Here is a 16,042-nt window from a genome sequence, read left to right as displayed (position 1 = left end):
CATGCTGGGACGGCGTGTTAAGAATAGACGACCGAGACCAGAATCGTTACAAGAGTTGAGGCGAGCACTTGGCGAAGAATGGGAACTTATTCCTCAAGAAGACATTGCTAACCAAATTGAGAGCATGCCAAGACGTATGGATGCACTTATTCAAGCCAGAGGAGGTAATACCCGTTACTAAAAAGAGTTTTTAATGTTTAAGGCACCATAAAATGAAAAAACAGTTAGACCAAACGATGCCATAGTTATACGCCCTTTGTAATTTTTTGTAAATTTTCTCGTCAGAGATTACTTTTTTTTTTTCAAATGTTGTATAAGGTGCTAAATGAAACATTATTTTGTTTAAATGGGTTTTGTTTCATTTTGAAATAATTGGCAACAAAATACAAGCAAATATAGAAGTGTCCGGTTTTTTTTGTCCCTGAGTGTATTACAGATTTTGTGAAAAAGTCATACCATGCCTATTTTGGAATCAAACTTGGAGACCAAAGTAAAGCTTGGGCACCAGACAAAGTATGTAGAGTATGCACTGAGAACTTCGTCATTTGATCAATTGGAGAAGATTGTTGCTATCTTTTGGAGTACCTATGGTTTGGAGAGAGCAGTCGAACCATAGTAATGACTGCTACTTCTGTTCGTGTGATGTGAAGGGGTACGATTCTAAACATAAAAATCAAATTGTGTATTCAGTTGTTCGGTCAACCATTTTACCTGTGCCTAATGTATACCAATCCCTGTGCGACCAGAAAATCTTAAACATCATTCTATTGGTAGTGACAACATGAAATAGGTTTTAAATACTTTTTCTCCAAAGATGATAATCTTGTATATTGCAGTAATGTGAAAGAATTTATGCTAAAACATGGACTTCCAAACTATGACCTAAGTGAATGGAGACTGTTCACTGATGCTTCCAAGCGAAGTTTAAAGGATTTCCTCCTTCATAACAGAAACGTTTTTGGTTCAGTGCCCGTTGCCTATTCAGTGATCCTCAAAAAATCATACACAAATTTGCAACTGCTGTTATTGCGACTAGACTATAGGAACACAACTGGCAAGTTTGTGATGATTTCAAAGTTCTTACTAAGTTGCTGGGTCAACAATCTGGTTTTACCAAATTTCCATGCATTCTTTGCCTATAGGATAGTAGGGTACGAGTTGATCACTGGACTATGAAAGACTGGCCACCTCGACAAAATTTGGAAATCGGTTGTAAGAATGTTGTGCGCCAAAGCCTTGTGAGTTCTTCTAAAGTTGTGCAGCCATCTCTCCACATCAAGCTTGGCTTAATGAAACAGCTTGTAAAAGCTTTAAATAAGGAAGGAGGCTGTTTTAAGTATATATGTGAGAAATTTCCACTACTATCTGAAGCAAATTGAAAGAAGATATATATTTAATGGTCCTGACATAAGAAAACATGTCTGGTGCAGCATTTAAAAACAGTATGGATGAAAAGGAGAAATCAGCATGGATGTTGTTTTAAAATTTCTTGGCAACATTGATCCTAATTACCGAAACATTGTGGCTAACATGCTTGAAGCATACAAGGAATTTGGTTGTAAGATGAGTATCAAAATTTTCTGTTTTCTCAGCTAGATTATTTCGCCAAAAATCTAGAATTTTTCAGCTAAGAGTAAGATGAACGATTTCACAAGGATCTGCAGGAGTTCGAAAGAAGGTACCAGGGACGCGGGAGCATCAGTATGCTTGGTGATTATTGTTGGATGTTAAAGCGTGAAATACCTGAAGAGAAACATAAACGAAAGAGGAACAGGAGGACTTTCTCAACTAAGAAGCAAATGGTGTAATTTTTTGTGTGATACATTGTGCTAATTTATATAGCCAATAGTGAAGTAAACAAAACAAAACAAAGCAAAAACACTAGTGACATGTATGAACAACCATACACATAATTTCAGCAAGTTGTGTCTTTTAAATATTGCTTTTGAATTTGAAATAAAAAAGTGAAATGAAAAAGTTTGTGATGAAATTCACGTAATTATAAAATACATTTAAAGTGATTTTGCAAACACTCCTGACACGATAGAAGCAAACGGATTGAAAATTCGGATTCAGCACATCGACATTATATTATAAAATCACATTACTTAGTTAGGCAACAAACACAAAGTTGAAATTCGCAGGCTAGTGTAATTTATGTCAATTTTATCAGGTATGAGTAAATGAATATGTCTAATAGTTTGAGATCTTCCCCTATGAACTGGCTCCTTGGGAAGCCAATCTCTAAATTGTAGACAGCAAGATTACCACGTGGATTAGACATGCTCCAAGTGTACAGTTTCATCACTTGGACAAAGACAAGCCCCTCCAACATACTTACAAATTGACCTAAGGGAGCATGCAAGGATTCCAACTCTGTGAATAGATTTGTGTGTTAAGAAACTTCCCAAACTATGATAAATATCTGGATCTAAAAAAAAGAGCTAGACAGCAAGGAAGTAATGTAATGAAACAAAACACATTAAAGAGATCTGGGCAAGTTGTTTGACACATGCAATGAAAGAGATTAGAAATGAGGAGGACCAGATATTTCTTGAAAAGCAAAGAGAAAAGTATTTTGAAGTAGCATGGAAGGTAGTGATCTCAAACAGCTGCGAAAGAAACCAAGAATGAATGAAGAGAGCTCGGTACGAAGAAGTGAAATCTGTGTGTGTCTAATGCCCACCCACTTCACTTGCGTGATTCTGCATACCGCGGATAGATGACAGGACTGTGACCCATTTTCAAGTTGCACACCACTTCGGCAGGCCACGTTATGCATAATGTCTATCTGTTAAGAGTTATGTCGTGTATTAGGGTGAGTATATGTGTAAGTGTAGTGCAGGAAATGATGAGGACGATGACAAAGGTGAGGAAGAAAGAAAGGGGGGAAACCCGGTGCCGGCATGTAACCCACTCCTTTTGAATAGCACCCAGGGGACCACCAGGCTTAATGTCCCCATCTGATGGATGAATCACTATCAACAATGACATATGCCTTCTTTTCATATGCACTGTGGAGAGATTTGGGATTTAATTCAGGCATACTGGTGCACAATTTAGTGAGTAAAAGTTGTGCACCACCATCTCTCCTAGTCCTGAGGTAGAAATCTTACATGAAAATTTCTGACCCTGCCGAGAATCGAACCTGAGCCAGCTAGTCTGAAGGCAGACACATTACCACAGCGCTAACTCGGTGGACATGAAGAAGTGAATTTATATCCATGAAAGGTAGAGCAACCGACCCTCTTCATCATGTTAATCACCTAGTGCATCTGATAGCAAGAATGAATATCAACTGTCTAAACCATTATCTTCATTTTCAACATTATTACCTGCTTCAGATGTTCCTCCTCACCACCTAGTGTCCCTAAAACCATATTCCAGTCGCCTAAAGTAGTCAGTGCCTTGGATAGAGACAGTCTTCCAGATTGTGCAGCAGTATTTGTAGCTGGAGCCATTGCTGAGACACTAGATAACATTAGAGAGTGGAACGAAGCATCTATTGGTATTCAAAGTCCTTATAATGATATCAAGCTTCTTACTCTCCATAAGAAATATCCCAACAAAACTGTAGCTAAGAAAGCATCTTTGGTTTCTCTCTGAGCACCAGGTTGCTTTTTTGATGACCAAGTGACCACAGAGAAAAAGAAAAATCACCACAATCATCATCATCTCATTATTTACTAAACAGGCTTTAGATAATGTGATCTTTTGCGGACTCAATTCTTCTTTTAACCAATAAAAAAGGAAAATATAGTGACAAAATTGCATCCTGCACAGAAACCTGATACTCCTCGACTACAGATTATGGATGAATCGAAAAACCTAAAATTGGAGAATCCTGTGACATTAAGAACCAGTTATTTATTTGAAGATTAAAAGTCAAATCTCAATCTTTCCTGCAGAGAGAACTTCGTGACACGAAGTAAATGACACGACAGAACGCACTATCAACCTGTTCCTGAGACATTGACGAAGGTGAATAGAAAAAGTTTCTTCTATAACTTTTACCCAAACACCGATAGGAGTTCTCTACTCCTTCAAAAGCTGCTCTGACTTTTTTCTTTTACTATGTTACACATTATAAACCTCTCAGCTCTGGAGCGACTTGTAAATGGTAATATTTTAATGAAATTTTTTGTGCTTGTTTTACACATTAATGGATGATATTAGCCTTGTGAGAATCTGAATTTCTGAAAATTCAGTTTTTTGGGCCACACTACCATGTCAAGACATTGGGTGAATCTCTGTTAGCTACTAGCAAACACATGTAATTCTTAAGTAAAGAGTTCTCTTTTAGATCTTTTATGTCAGATTCTAGAATATTGACATAACTAGGTACTTGACTGAGGGTATCGAATGTATTTTACATGTTTAATCTTACTGTTTCTAGTTGGACTGTGAGAGATTCGTATCAAGTATATCTGGCAGACTTAGTGTTCTCTCAGGAGATCAAATTTCTTGGTAGGCAATCTGTTGCAGACTGCATCCTGTTGTTCTCTCACCAGGGATAGCTTGGTTGAAACATGATGTGAACTGCCACGAAGTTTTGTACTGTCACCCCTTGACAATCTTTCTGATGATAGACATTTCTTGCATGGAAAGATGAAGGATTCACCTGATGTAAAAGCCTCATACTCAGCATTTCCGAATTTGAGACAGTCAAGGTGGAAACGTAAGCCACAGGGGGCCAATGCACATCAGACTGCGCACCTCTTAGCTTTACAAACCACTCACTAATGCTCGTGTAGTGTGGATTTGTACGAAACTGGCCTTGCACCTCGCATGCATTGGCTCTTAAGAAACAAGCCTTTTGAAGACTTGATTGCTGTGTGGATTTAGATTCAAATATGAGAACAGTTTAAATGATATTGACTACTAACGACCTAAAAACCATAAAGCATTCTGAATTGTTAGAGACTGGAATTTTTTGTTGAGTTCGAAGTGCAAAATGTGGGATTTTCAAATGGGAAAATTGGTGTTTTCAATTGAATTTTTCCGGATTTTCACATTGTTCGTTTTCGAGCTTGGAAATTGGTATGTTCGCTTTTATAAAGGCTTTACAATACGTTTTTCCAGATATTTGCAAGTTTTCTTTTTGTTTTGCACACTACAAAAACAAGTGGCAATAGAAGTCAGCACAAGAGATTGTTCGTCTTTCTTGCGAAAATTAACTATCGATAGAAGTTTTACAGACTTCAAATCTTTCTCAACAGTATCTCTTCTTTCCGATGAGACCTCACAATTACAAAATTGTCTGTGCAATAAAACCCATGCCTTTTATACTGGAAAGCTCTGTCCCTTGCAGATATTTTATTATTAAGCATTCTTGTAGCCTTACTCACACAGGAACACAATAATGTTCTTTCGCCTATGTGTGAGACACTATAAACAAATAAAGCACGCACACTCAACACGCTCCAAAATAATATGAACTAAGGATGTATTCAGCAGGCTCACAATGCTTACCATGCTTACAATACGATTCTCGCACGTCACTACATATATCGGATATGACGTCAGGAGTGTGTTTAGACCAGGTAAAACCAACGAGCTAGAAGTAAGAATATCTAGCTCATTGACCGTTGACTAAAACAGATTCAGTACTATCGAATGTGCAATATTAGCGACCATAAATATCGACCTTATCTATGCTACAGCTATCGATTATCGATTGCAGTAAAAAAAAAATTAAAAATTGAAAATTCGCGCACATAATTCGGTAATTGCTTAAAAAATCGCATTCGCGACTTGGTACGGATTTCGCGATGTTTCACCTGTTCAAACCAGGCATAAATGAATTGAAGGATGTAATTAGATTTTGAGAAATATTTTTTTCCAAAATTCGCGAAATATTCCATTCCCTATGAATTGTCAATACTTTGAAAAAAGAAAATAATATATTTAATTCAAATGGAATAACAAATTGTAGTAGATGTATTAAAAGAGGAAAACGAAGTAGGGTAAAGGTTGGTAATCAGGGGCGGCTTTCGAAGAGGGGCTGCGGAGCTGCAGCACCCCCAGACATTTGTGACTCTTGTCTCGTTTTATATTGTGAAATACATTTATTATACAGTCTCTATTTAGCAGCTCGAATTTTTTTTAATTTCGCTCTCATTGACATGAACGCAATCGTTAGTGAAGTCACTTCCTCCCCTGGAGCTGCCAGAGTGAAGTCAGAGACAAGGACTATGGGTGAAGCCACTTCCTCCCTTGGAGCTGCCAGTCTCGTCTCAGATGCTTTGCGCGTTAGTTTTACCCCTCCCCCTGCTGCCCCTGGCCGTGAATCCAGAGTCACCAGGCGCTGCAAAATTTGCAGCAGTTTGTCAGTAGCGCGCAGTTTTAAATACATCTTCTTTAATGTTGTGAGTATAACAAGTGCGACAATGTTTAATTCTGTACAATATTTACAGTCTATTCAGTTCAGTACCTTAACAATTCACGAGAAATGTGAAATTAAGTGCCCATCAGTTGAATCTCATAATGCAGAGAGCCGGTAAACAAAATACAAAGGCTCGCATATTTTTTGCTGATTTATCCAGTAACCCTGCTTTCTTCTCTCGATCTCCACACAGTCTGTATTAGATTAATGTGTTTCAAAGACAATTCTATCAGCTGCGGCAACAAGATGGAGTTTTAAAATAAGAACAGTACATGTTGTTCATACTAAGAAGGAGCCATTGCTAGAATGTTTTCAAACCATAATGGAATCTGAAACATCTAACAACATCACACTAAATGAGGCAAGCGGCCTTTTGCGAGCTCTTGAAGATCCTGAATTCAATTTCTGGCTCAGTTTTTTTTTTTTTTTTTTTTTTTTTTTTTTTCATTTATTGATGTACCATGTACATATATTATACAACCAACTACAACATCGCCAGTTAGATATTTCTAAGGTACAAATCCGCATATAAAAATTAAATTATGGTTTATTAACGACAATCGCAACTGCAGGGGTTATATCAGCATCGCCGGTGTGCCAGAATTTTGTCTTGCAGGATTCTTTTAAATACCAGTAAATCTATTGACATGAGCCTTTCTCATTTAAACAAAATTTAATGGCATCGACCTGGGCCGGAATCGAACCTGCAACGACTATGCTACCGAGGCCGACTCTGCATATCAAGCTTTGTTAATGTCACACAGACAACACGGAACAGTGCACAGTTGAGCAGCGAGATCTGTGAAAATGAAAACCCTAAAAGTTGTAAGGTCGAAGGGATTCAGACAAGGGTTGCAGCAGCTAAGGAAGTGTGTGACCTCATTATCACACAAGCTAATACCCGATTCCAGTTCATAGATAATCTGATATTATCTTCTCTTCTGTGTCAAGAAAAATTTGAATGCTACAAAAGCTCATTTCCTGAAAATGACCTAAATGTATGTGTGAAGCTTTTTGTAATGTTCAATAAAGATAAACTAAAAACGTAACTCACTGTGTTGTATCAGAGGCAAGAATTCAGAAATATCAGTGGCGCAGTCAAGCTCTTGCAGTTTCTTCTATCTGAGAACTTGCAGGCCTCATTTTCAGAAGTTGTGGAACTACTACACATAGTTATCACCATAAAAAAAAATGACAATTTCCGAACCAGAACGTTGCTTTTCGTGTTTGAAAAGAGTGAAATCCTATCTTAGAAATACGATGAGAGAAGAGAGACTGACCGCATTAGCTATGTTTTCCATTGTAAAGACTATGTTAAACGACATGTCGGATTTTAATAAGAAGATGATTCAAAGGTTTGCAACCTACAAGACAAGGTGCATGGAACTAATTTTTAAATAAGATAAGTTGCATGGTTTATTTTTTTATGCAGCCCCCTGAATTCAATACCCTCGAGCCGCCACTGTTGGTAATACTGTGATAAGAGTAATATCGTGATACTGGGCTATGTTTGATAGCTTATCACGGTTTTACAGAGCGAGAGAAGGATCAATTTTATGCAGCAACTTGTCCATGAACTGTCCTTAATATGTTGTCACAAAAAACCCATTTTTGTCTTGATAAGTAAAATTGTAATAAATTCTCATACCAACTATCACGATATTACCAATCTTTACCCTATCTTATTAATGTGCTTAATAATGTATTTTGTAGTTGAAAGTCTATTTATTTAAATTATGTTTTTGAATAATAATAAACTATGGTCATAATTGTGTATGCAGTATTAGCACTCAAACGGAAAGGGATATTGGTAGACGACTGCCAAAGTAATTGCAGATCAGTTTCAAGCCTGCAAACATAGTAAGTTAATATTGACGGGCCAGTTCTAAAGGGAAACAACCCAAAATTTAAAGTTTTGATAAAACTGAAGTTTAAAGCTTCAACCATACATAAAACTTGATTAATTGAATTTGGATTAAGTTAAAAGATCCTCTGATTCTTCACAGCAACATAAAGCTTCAGAATGCAGGATTCTCTAAACTTCAAATTTTGAGTTGTTTCCCTTTCAAGCTGGACCATTGATTTTGTATTCCTGGTTTGACTGCCTGCTCACTTGGGTAAGAAACAATGATTTAATAATATATGATATGATTATGTTTAATGTCACATTAAAAAACTAGAGAATTTCGTGTTAAAATGTTAAATTAATTTTCTTCCTTTCTGTCAAGAACAGGTTCTATGAACTAAGACAAATAATTGAACAAGTGAATCCACTGGATAAATACGCTATTCCCTACCAGTAAGAATTCAAATCTTCTGAACTTGTTCAAAGAGTCTGTGGATATCCAGAGTACCGCAATCCTTTGCACTAGAAATGCCGACAAATCAGCAATTTTTATTACAGCGCTTGCTATTTGTCACATACATTTGTAAAGGGAATGAATGTAGCCTAAATCATAATCAAGTATTTTTAATTTTAAAGGCCACGGCCTAAATTGAGTTTTACTTTAAGGGTCGGTTTCTAAAACGAGGTCTAGACTACGACCATGGCTTTAAACCGCGTTTGGATTTATAAAACGAGATCTTTTTCATTTTTCTGAGCCATGGCTCGAAACCATGGTCTGAAGCAGAGGCCATGGCTGGAGTAGGTTTAAAACCACAGCTTCATGTATGCAAGATGGAGATACTAGATCAGCTGGATGATTACCAAAGGAAAATTTGTCTCTATGGATATTAAATTCCCCGGATTAGAGTGATGAGTGACAGGGGTAACCCTTTGTAACTATATAACAACGATAATTTCAGACGAATATTTCGATTTTCGACGGAATCAACACAAAATTGAGCAAGAACGCTAAATAACAATCTGCAACGAAGTGGAAGAGGCGGCGGGTTGACAATTTTTTTACACCTTCTTGTTGCTTTGAGGGAAGTAAGATATATTTTATACTAGCCGTACACGTGTGCTCCGCTGCACCCATTAGAAATAAATATAAAGTAATTACATAATTAAAATAGGACGTTTGATCCAGGGAACATTCGTGTTTGATAGAAGGATAAATCGTTTAATATGTTACTTAATTTAAATTGTATTAAAAATATTAAAATGCGATCATTTTGATCCAGAGACCACTCATTTGACGCAATGGCAATTCCTTTAACATGTTATTAATTGTTATTACCAATTATTTTTGGAAAAGCGAAAATTAACAGAAAAATTTTGGCTACAGATTTATTATTATGTTTATATTATATTATATTATATTATATTATATTATATTATATTATATTATATTATATTATATTATATTATATTATATTATATTATATTATGTAAAAAGTGTGTTGATAACGGATGTACTCGAATTAGAAAGTTTTTAACTTGTTGTGGGAGGTCTTGAATCTCAGGAGGAACAGCTTTTACAACAGTGCAACATAATCTGCTTGGCTCATTAACCAATTTTTTTGCATTGCATTTATTGCATATATATATTTTATGTATTTTAACACGATTTAATTGAGCATAGTTAAAATTTGAATTATAAAATAATGGATTTCTAAGCTAACATACTATTACTGCATACTGAATCAATACACTCTCGTTGTTCATTAATTCTCTGAGATAAAAATGAATATGTTCATAAACATTATTTTAAGAAATACAGGAAATTAATACACAGAATAACCTATCAAGTTTTCTGTGCATAAGAAGCTATTTTAATCTTACCTGTCCTCAATTCACTCACAAGTTACTGTAATAACATTATAGCATTATGTCCATCCAGAGAAACTACACTTTCCAATGATGAAATAATAATTAATTATACAAATCGGTTAATTTAACTTCCTATATTACTTCATACAAACACAGAAACATTGTCTGTAGGCTATGTTTCATAGCTTTCGATTGTTGTGTCCAAGGCCCCTTATAGACGAAGTCAATTGCTTTTTATTTCAATACACCACCTTAGATGGCAGTTATTTTAATTTTAAAACTCATTTATCTCATTAAATATCAGTCCTATCAAAATTTTTCAAAGAATAAAACTTATCAGAAATCATTTTTAAAGAAACTTTTGTTGTGTAACATTTTTCACAAAAAATCAATAATAAGCGAGATATTTCGATTTATTTAATTAAGGCCCCCTTATAACCCCCCTTTTAAATAACGTATTTTGAATGCCATATAGCCTAAAATCTAAGTTACAACGAACTTAATTTATATTCCAATTTTCATCGAAATCCGTTCAGCCATTATCGCGTGAAAAGGTAACAAACAGACAGACAGACAGACAGACAGACAGACAGACATACAAACAAAAATTAAAAAAAAGCGATTTTCGGTTTCAGGATGGTTAATTATACATGTTAACACCAATTATTTTTAGAAAATCGAAAATTACCAGAAAAATTTTGGCTACAGATTTATTATTAGTATAGATTAATTATAAATTTATGCCCATAAGACTATATAACTTAATTCGTAGTTTTTACAGTAATTTTGGACATTTTATTTAATACTCGAAATTGATGTGGGCCTATAAAAATATAAAGCAAACGTGATTTTGTCTTGTTATTTTAAGTTTTATGCTACTGGGGCTTTCCACGTAGTACTAGCCTAGTACATGTGAAAATAGAACCATACTACATTTTAGTTTCAATTGAAATTTTAATCCAGTTAATATTTAGGTTACTAATTCCTTAGAACCGGGTTTTCAGGTAGTTAATGTTGGTAGTAGTTATGAACAAATGATAAACTACAATATAAACGCTCAATTTATGCTAATTATTTGAGCAAAATCATTCTGGTACCTAAAAATCCGTTCCCTATTAAATACTAAGTAATACTGCTATTTTAAACGCACATATATTCTGTAAATTAGTAAATGTAACAATACATTAGCTGAGAACAAAAGAATGTGACTTTGTGCAATTCAATATACATATTAATCCCGATGTTCATTTCTTTCTAATATCGACTGTTTACAGGAATAAAAACCGATTCTTAGCTGCGTTTCCATATATAAAACCCAGCTGCAAAAGGGTATCTGTCAGATACAGGGGGGAGAGCCATTAATCCTTCCCATTGAAGGCTTTAAGGAACCAACCTGGACAAATACCCAATGTCCCATCCCTACCTTCCCGTGGTGCAGCTGTTAGTAAGCATAATTTTACAAGCTGAACTAAAGGGAGGGGCTACTCATCCATTAGCACTGGTCAGCTTGATGAGTTAATGACTGAATTTGGTATAATTTTCCTCTATCCAATACCTAATTCCCTCTTTACCCTTTCCTATCCAGTCCTCTGACTGAACTCTTACTTTCTTCGACCCTGACGGCATTAGAGCATTCGAGGCCTAGGGGTTCATTTCACTTTCCTTCCTCCTCTTTCTACTTTTCTGTTCCTAGTGCTGACCTGCTATGGCACTAAAATCGTCCTCCAGTGGCTTAAGGAAGGAAAGCTGGTGATCAACAAGATCTCCCAGCTAGGTCCAATGGACCCGTCAACCAACAGCAGGTGTGGTCTTCCAGACATTCTGGAGTGAATGAAGTAGCCACCAAAACGTTAAAATATGGTGTTCACTTAAAATCTGTGCTTCAGTGGCTGGTCATGGTAATATCTTTGAAAAATATTGGAGTGCAAGAGGGCAAATGACTTTATTGTCAAACGCCTGGCATTAGAAAACAACAACAACAACATATATAAAACCCACGAACCTCGGTTCCTTCTCAAGCCGCGTCTCGACTTCGTTTTAGAAATCGCATAAGGATTCAGACCTCGATCGCGGTTTAAAAGCCGAGGTTTGGAACCACGATTTCATCCGTGTTTTATAAATCGACCCTAAATGTTTCTATCCCAAGCATGTTGAAATGGAATAACAATGGTGGCAGACTAGTTGATTGCGCTACTCTGGGTTCTGCTTGTGCATAGCTGAAAGAGCCTCTATTTCAGGATGTAAACAGTTACTGTACCTGTGCACATAGAGAATTTGAAAAGACGATTCTCCACTCTCCTCAGATGCCACCGTCCCTCCCACCGGACTTCCTTCTCCCACTCGGCATACCGTCTGCTGGCTTCCTCGAAGTTGTTGCTGCTCGAGGTCTGGGTGGCAGCGTCTAGCATCATCAGCTCGCCAGATGTATCATGTCGAGCTAAAAGGCAGTGTAATTCTGAACTGAAATCTTCGTAATACACCAATTGTTAACTATGAAGAGAATACTGTCCAACTGAATGGTTATATCGCATCCTGTTCCTCCTGTCCTCTCTGTAAGGGCTAGTGGCTGAGCTGTTAGGTTCTTCTCTGCTAATATTTGCTGTAAGGATTTGGAAGTTTACGTAATATTATACAACTGTTTAAAATAATTTAAAGAAAAGGGTCCCGTTAAGTAAGTAACTGTCATGTGATTTCCCCTGTTTTGACGACCGTGTGACATAACCACTTAGATGGACAGTAGCATGACAACATGTACGTCACCAAACTAAACTATTAACAATAAGTGAATCATAAAAGTGAAATTTGAAAAGGAATCAAAAGATGAAGCACATAGTAACAGCTACTTCTAATATAGGTATAATCTCTATAAAAAAAAAAAATCAGAGCACTGAAATAAAGAAGTTTAGACTTCTATTAAAAAATGAAATTAATTTATCCATATTCTTTTATTTACAGATGGCTCCTAAATGTTGTGTTCCTGTGTGTACCAACAATAACCAGAGTGCTTTAAATGAGTGTGTTATGTTACAGTTCTCAAATTTCCAACTGAAAAGGATGAGTTATGTGGCTAGAAGCTACTCGTTTATTATGAAATATTTTCACGCCAATAAAGCATTCAATTGTGTGTATTAAACACTTTGAAGTAAACGATGTGTATCTAGTACATGTTTCTAGAGACAGAGAAGGAAATGTGCAAGAATAGTCCTAAAACAGATGTCTCTTATAACTATTTCCAGATTTACGGGAACAATTAGATAATCTTATTCCTCAACAAGAATGGACCCTGCTAACAAGTGGCAGAAGTACATTCAGAGATTTGAGCAGCAAAAATTAAGTGGTTGCAAATGGACAAAATTAATTCGTTTGATGAACTATGTAACATAGATACTTTAAAAAAGATAGCAAGTGGATCATTAATCTCAATGCAATGTTTCTGTACTTTTTGTTGGTTAATTTTGAGGGTGTGTCACAAATATATTGATGTATTAAAATATATGAAAATTTATCAGTGCAATTGTGTGTAAATAATCAAAATTATATTCATTGCATCACAGAGTTGGTAAGTGCACACATGAAATTATAAATGTGGTCTCAATTGGAGAGCATTCTTCTGAAGTATGTAAATTATAATAATATTACGGTATCATGATGTTTAGTGTTAACACTGACAGCATGTTGGCCACGTTTGTATGTTTACTTAAGCATAATGCTTTATTGTAGGAAGTATTCGAAAGACGCTTGTTATGTTTATTGGAACAAATTTCAAACACATTAAATATAATGCCAAAATACTTATGTGATGTATTATAAGTGCATCTTTGTTGTACAAACAATGTTATTAGAAACTGTCCATTTTATATGCTAATAGAATACTGAAATTGTTTAACAAATGCAGTAAATCAATAATAATGAAGTAATTTTTCACTTTTTTGAACCTGTGTGCTAGTAATCTGTTCTCATGCGTTAATTTACGACTCTTTATCAAATACTGCTATTATCTGGCATCTGAATAAAATAAATAAGTGCAAGAACAAGCGCGATAAAGACACAACATTTGCTCTATATGGGTTGAGGGAAAACTGCAGAGAAAACCTCAACATTGACATCCCTTAATTTGAGGATCAGCCAGCAAGCCTTGAAAACTGCTATAGAAGCAGCACTTTCTCTATCAATACTGTCTTTACTTGTACAATACAATATGCTAACTGCGAGCACTGTGACTGCAGTATTTGTTCTGTTGCATTGAATGGGGGACAATCACATCACACACGTGATCAGAAGTTAAGGTTGTTGCAACCATAAGGCAAATTTCTGCATGACGCAATCTGCAGTAGGTTCTGAAATGTAGACTACGATTACACTGTAAAAAAGGTTCAAAAGAATAGGGCAATAATGCAACAAAAAGTAGAACATTTCCTAAAAATAGTAAAAGACCAAATAATGCAAATAAATGTAAAATAAAAGTAGATTGTATTGGTTCACATTGAAGTGTAAAGAGTTTATATTGTATCCTGCATTATCTCTGATGTATAAGAAAAAATATATTTCATCAACTTCCGAGCCCTATTCATCACTCATCAACTCATCACTTTTTCCCACCTCACTTCTGACATTCCCATCACATCCACTCTGTTTCTTCTCATTGCTTCCTTCATGTTTTCTAACTTACCTGGTAACTGTGGAGTCTTCACATCCCGCGCTGTACTCTTCAATCTTCTTTTCTTCTCTCCGTTGGATTTCGTCATGACATGTCCTTCCCCAGTATCCCCCACCCAGACATCCGATTGGGGGGATAGTTTACGTCCGGAATTTTTTATCAGGGAAAGACTCATCATGGCATTTTTATCATATCATATATTATCTTCTTGGGATATATAAATGCGGTAGCCTCCCATTGCTTTCCGCACACCACTCTCTCTTTCGCATCTTGAAAGATCCCAGGGGGCCCCAGCGTGGAGGTGAGGAGAGTGGATTTGACTAATTAGGCCCTCCGGACTTCACCGAAATTTACCACAAGGGTTAAATATCAGTTCCATCAGGGTTTTTGACCCAATCAGAGACTGGGAAATCCCAATTAGTCTTTGCCCCCCTTATCGAGTCTAAAGCATTACAAAGGTTATCAATGTGAAAAGATAACTAAGATACTTATCGAACATGACACCAAGAAAGTTGGTCTTCCAGGATGATTTAAAATTAAAGTTATGTCACTGAAATATAGATATGTAAAATTAACATGATTACTAAGAAATAAACATGAAGTTCTGTCTACATTAATAATAAGATTATTAGAACGACACCATTTTCAAATTCACAAACACTAATCATTAATTTTTAGTTTGTGCAATACCTAGATGCGAAACAGGAACAAGATGAAGTTAAACTTCTATGAAGATTAAACAAACTAACACTTCAATATTATTAATTTATGCGGTGATAAGAGAAGTTGTAAAGCAAATACAAAGGAAAAATCGTGAACTGAATAAAATTTATAAAAGTAATAATTATATGATTGATAGAATTCTGAAAAAAAAAAAAAAGTTTTAACTTCAATCTTTATATTTTTGTGGAGTGAAGGGCACACAGGTATGCATGAGGTAATTTTGATTGTGCTACTAAAGCCCCTTGAGTCTTGGTGTCTCTGAGTGAAAATATGTCTACCAGAGTTCACATTTGACTTGAACGAAAAATTGCGTGTGAAAATTTTATGCGCTATGCATTTATCTTTGGACTGATACTAAAGACAGGTAGGCCTACATATTGCAAGTCTGCATGATGGTCAGCACAGCACACAACTACTGCTCACACAACATTTTCCACAGACTATGGTTTGCAGAATTGCCCAGTGTTAGTATTCATTATTATTAATATTGTAAATTTGTGTATCTTACACTATTTAACAGACTGTTGGAAAAATCTTACTCTCGCCTTTTTGTATTTGTTGT

General features: G+C 35.8%; 1 protein-coding gene across 1 annotated transcript in view; it reads right to left on the bottom strand.

The window, feature by feature from the left end:
• The window catches only part of LOC138715692 (uncharacterized), a 43,455-nt gene extending 28,271 nt beyond the window's left edge, over positions 1 to 15,184 (bottom strand). Inside the window, exons 1-2 of the mRNA XM_069848756.1 lie at positions 14,770 to 15,184; positions 12,358 to 12,537 (exon numbers count right to left, since the gene is read on the bottom strand). Coding sequence (XP_069704857.1) covers positions 12,358 to 12,537; positions 14,770 to 14,935 — 346 coding nt within the window. The 5' untranslated portion in view covers positions 14,936 to 15,184. The remainder of the gene's footprint in view (positions 1 to 12,357; positions 12,538 to 14,769) is intronic.
• Between the last annotated feature and the right edge of the window lie 858 nt (positions 15,185 to 16,042).

This window comes from Periplaneta americana, chromosome 15 (assembly GCF_040183065.1).
Source record: "Periplaneta americana isolate PAMFEO1 chromosome 15, P.americana_PAMFEO1_priV1, whole genome shotgun sequence".
Classification (NCBI taxonomy): Eukaryota; Metazoa; Arthropoda; class Insecta; order Blattodea; family Blattidae; genus Periplaneta; species Periplaneta americana.
This window is presented reverse-complemented; position numbering and strand designations above follow the sequence as displayed.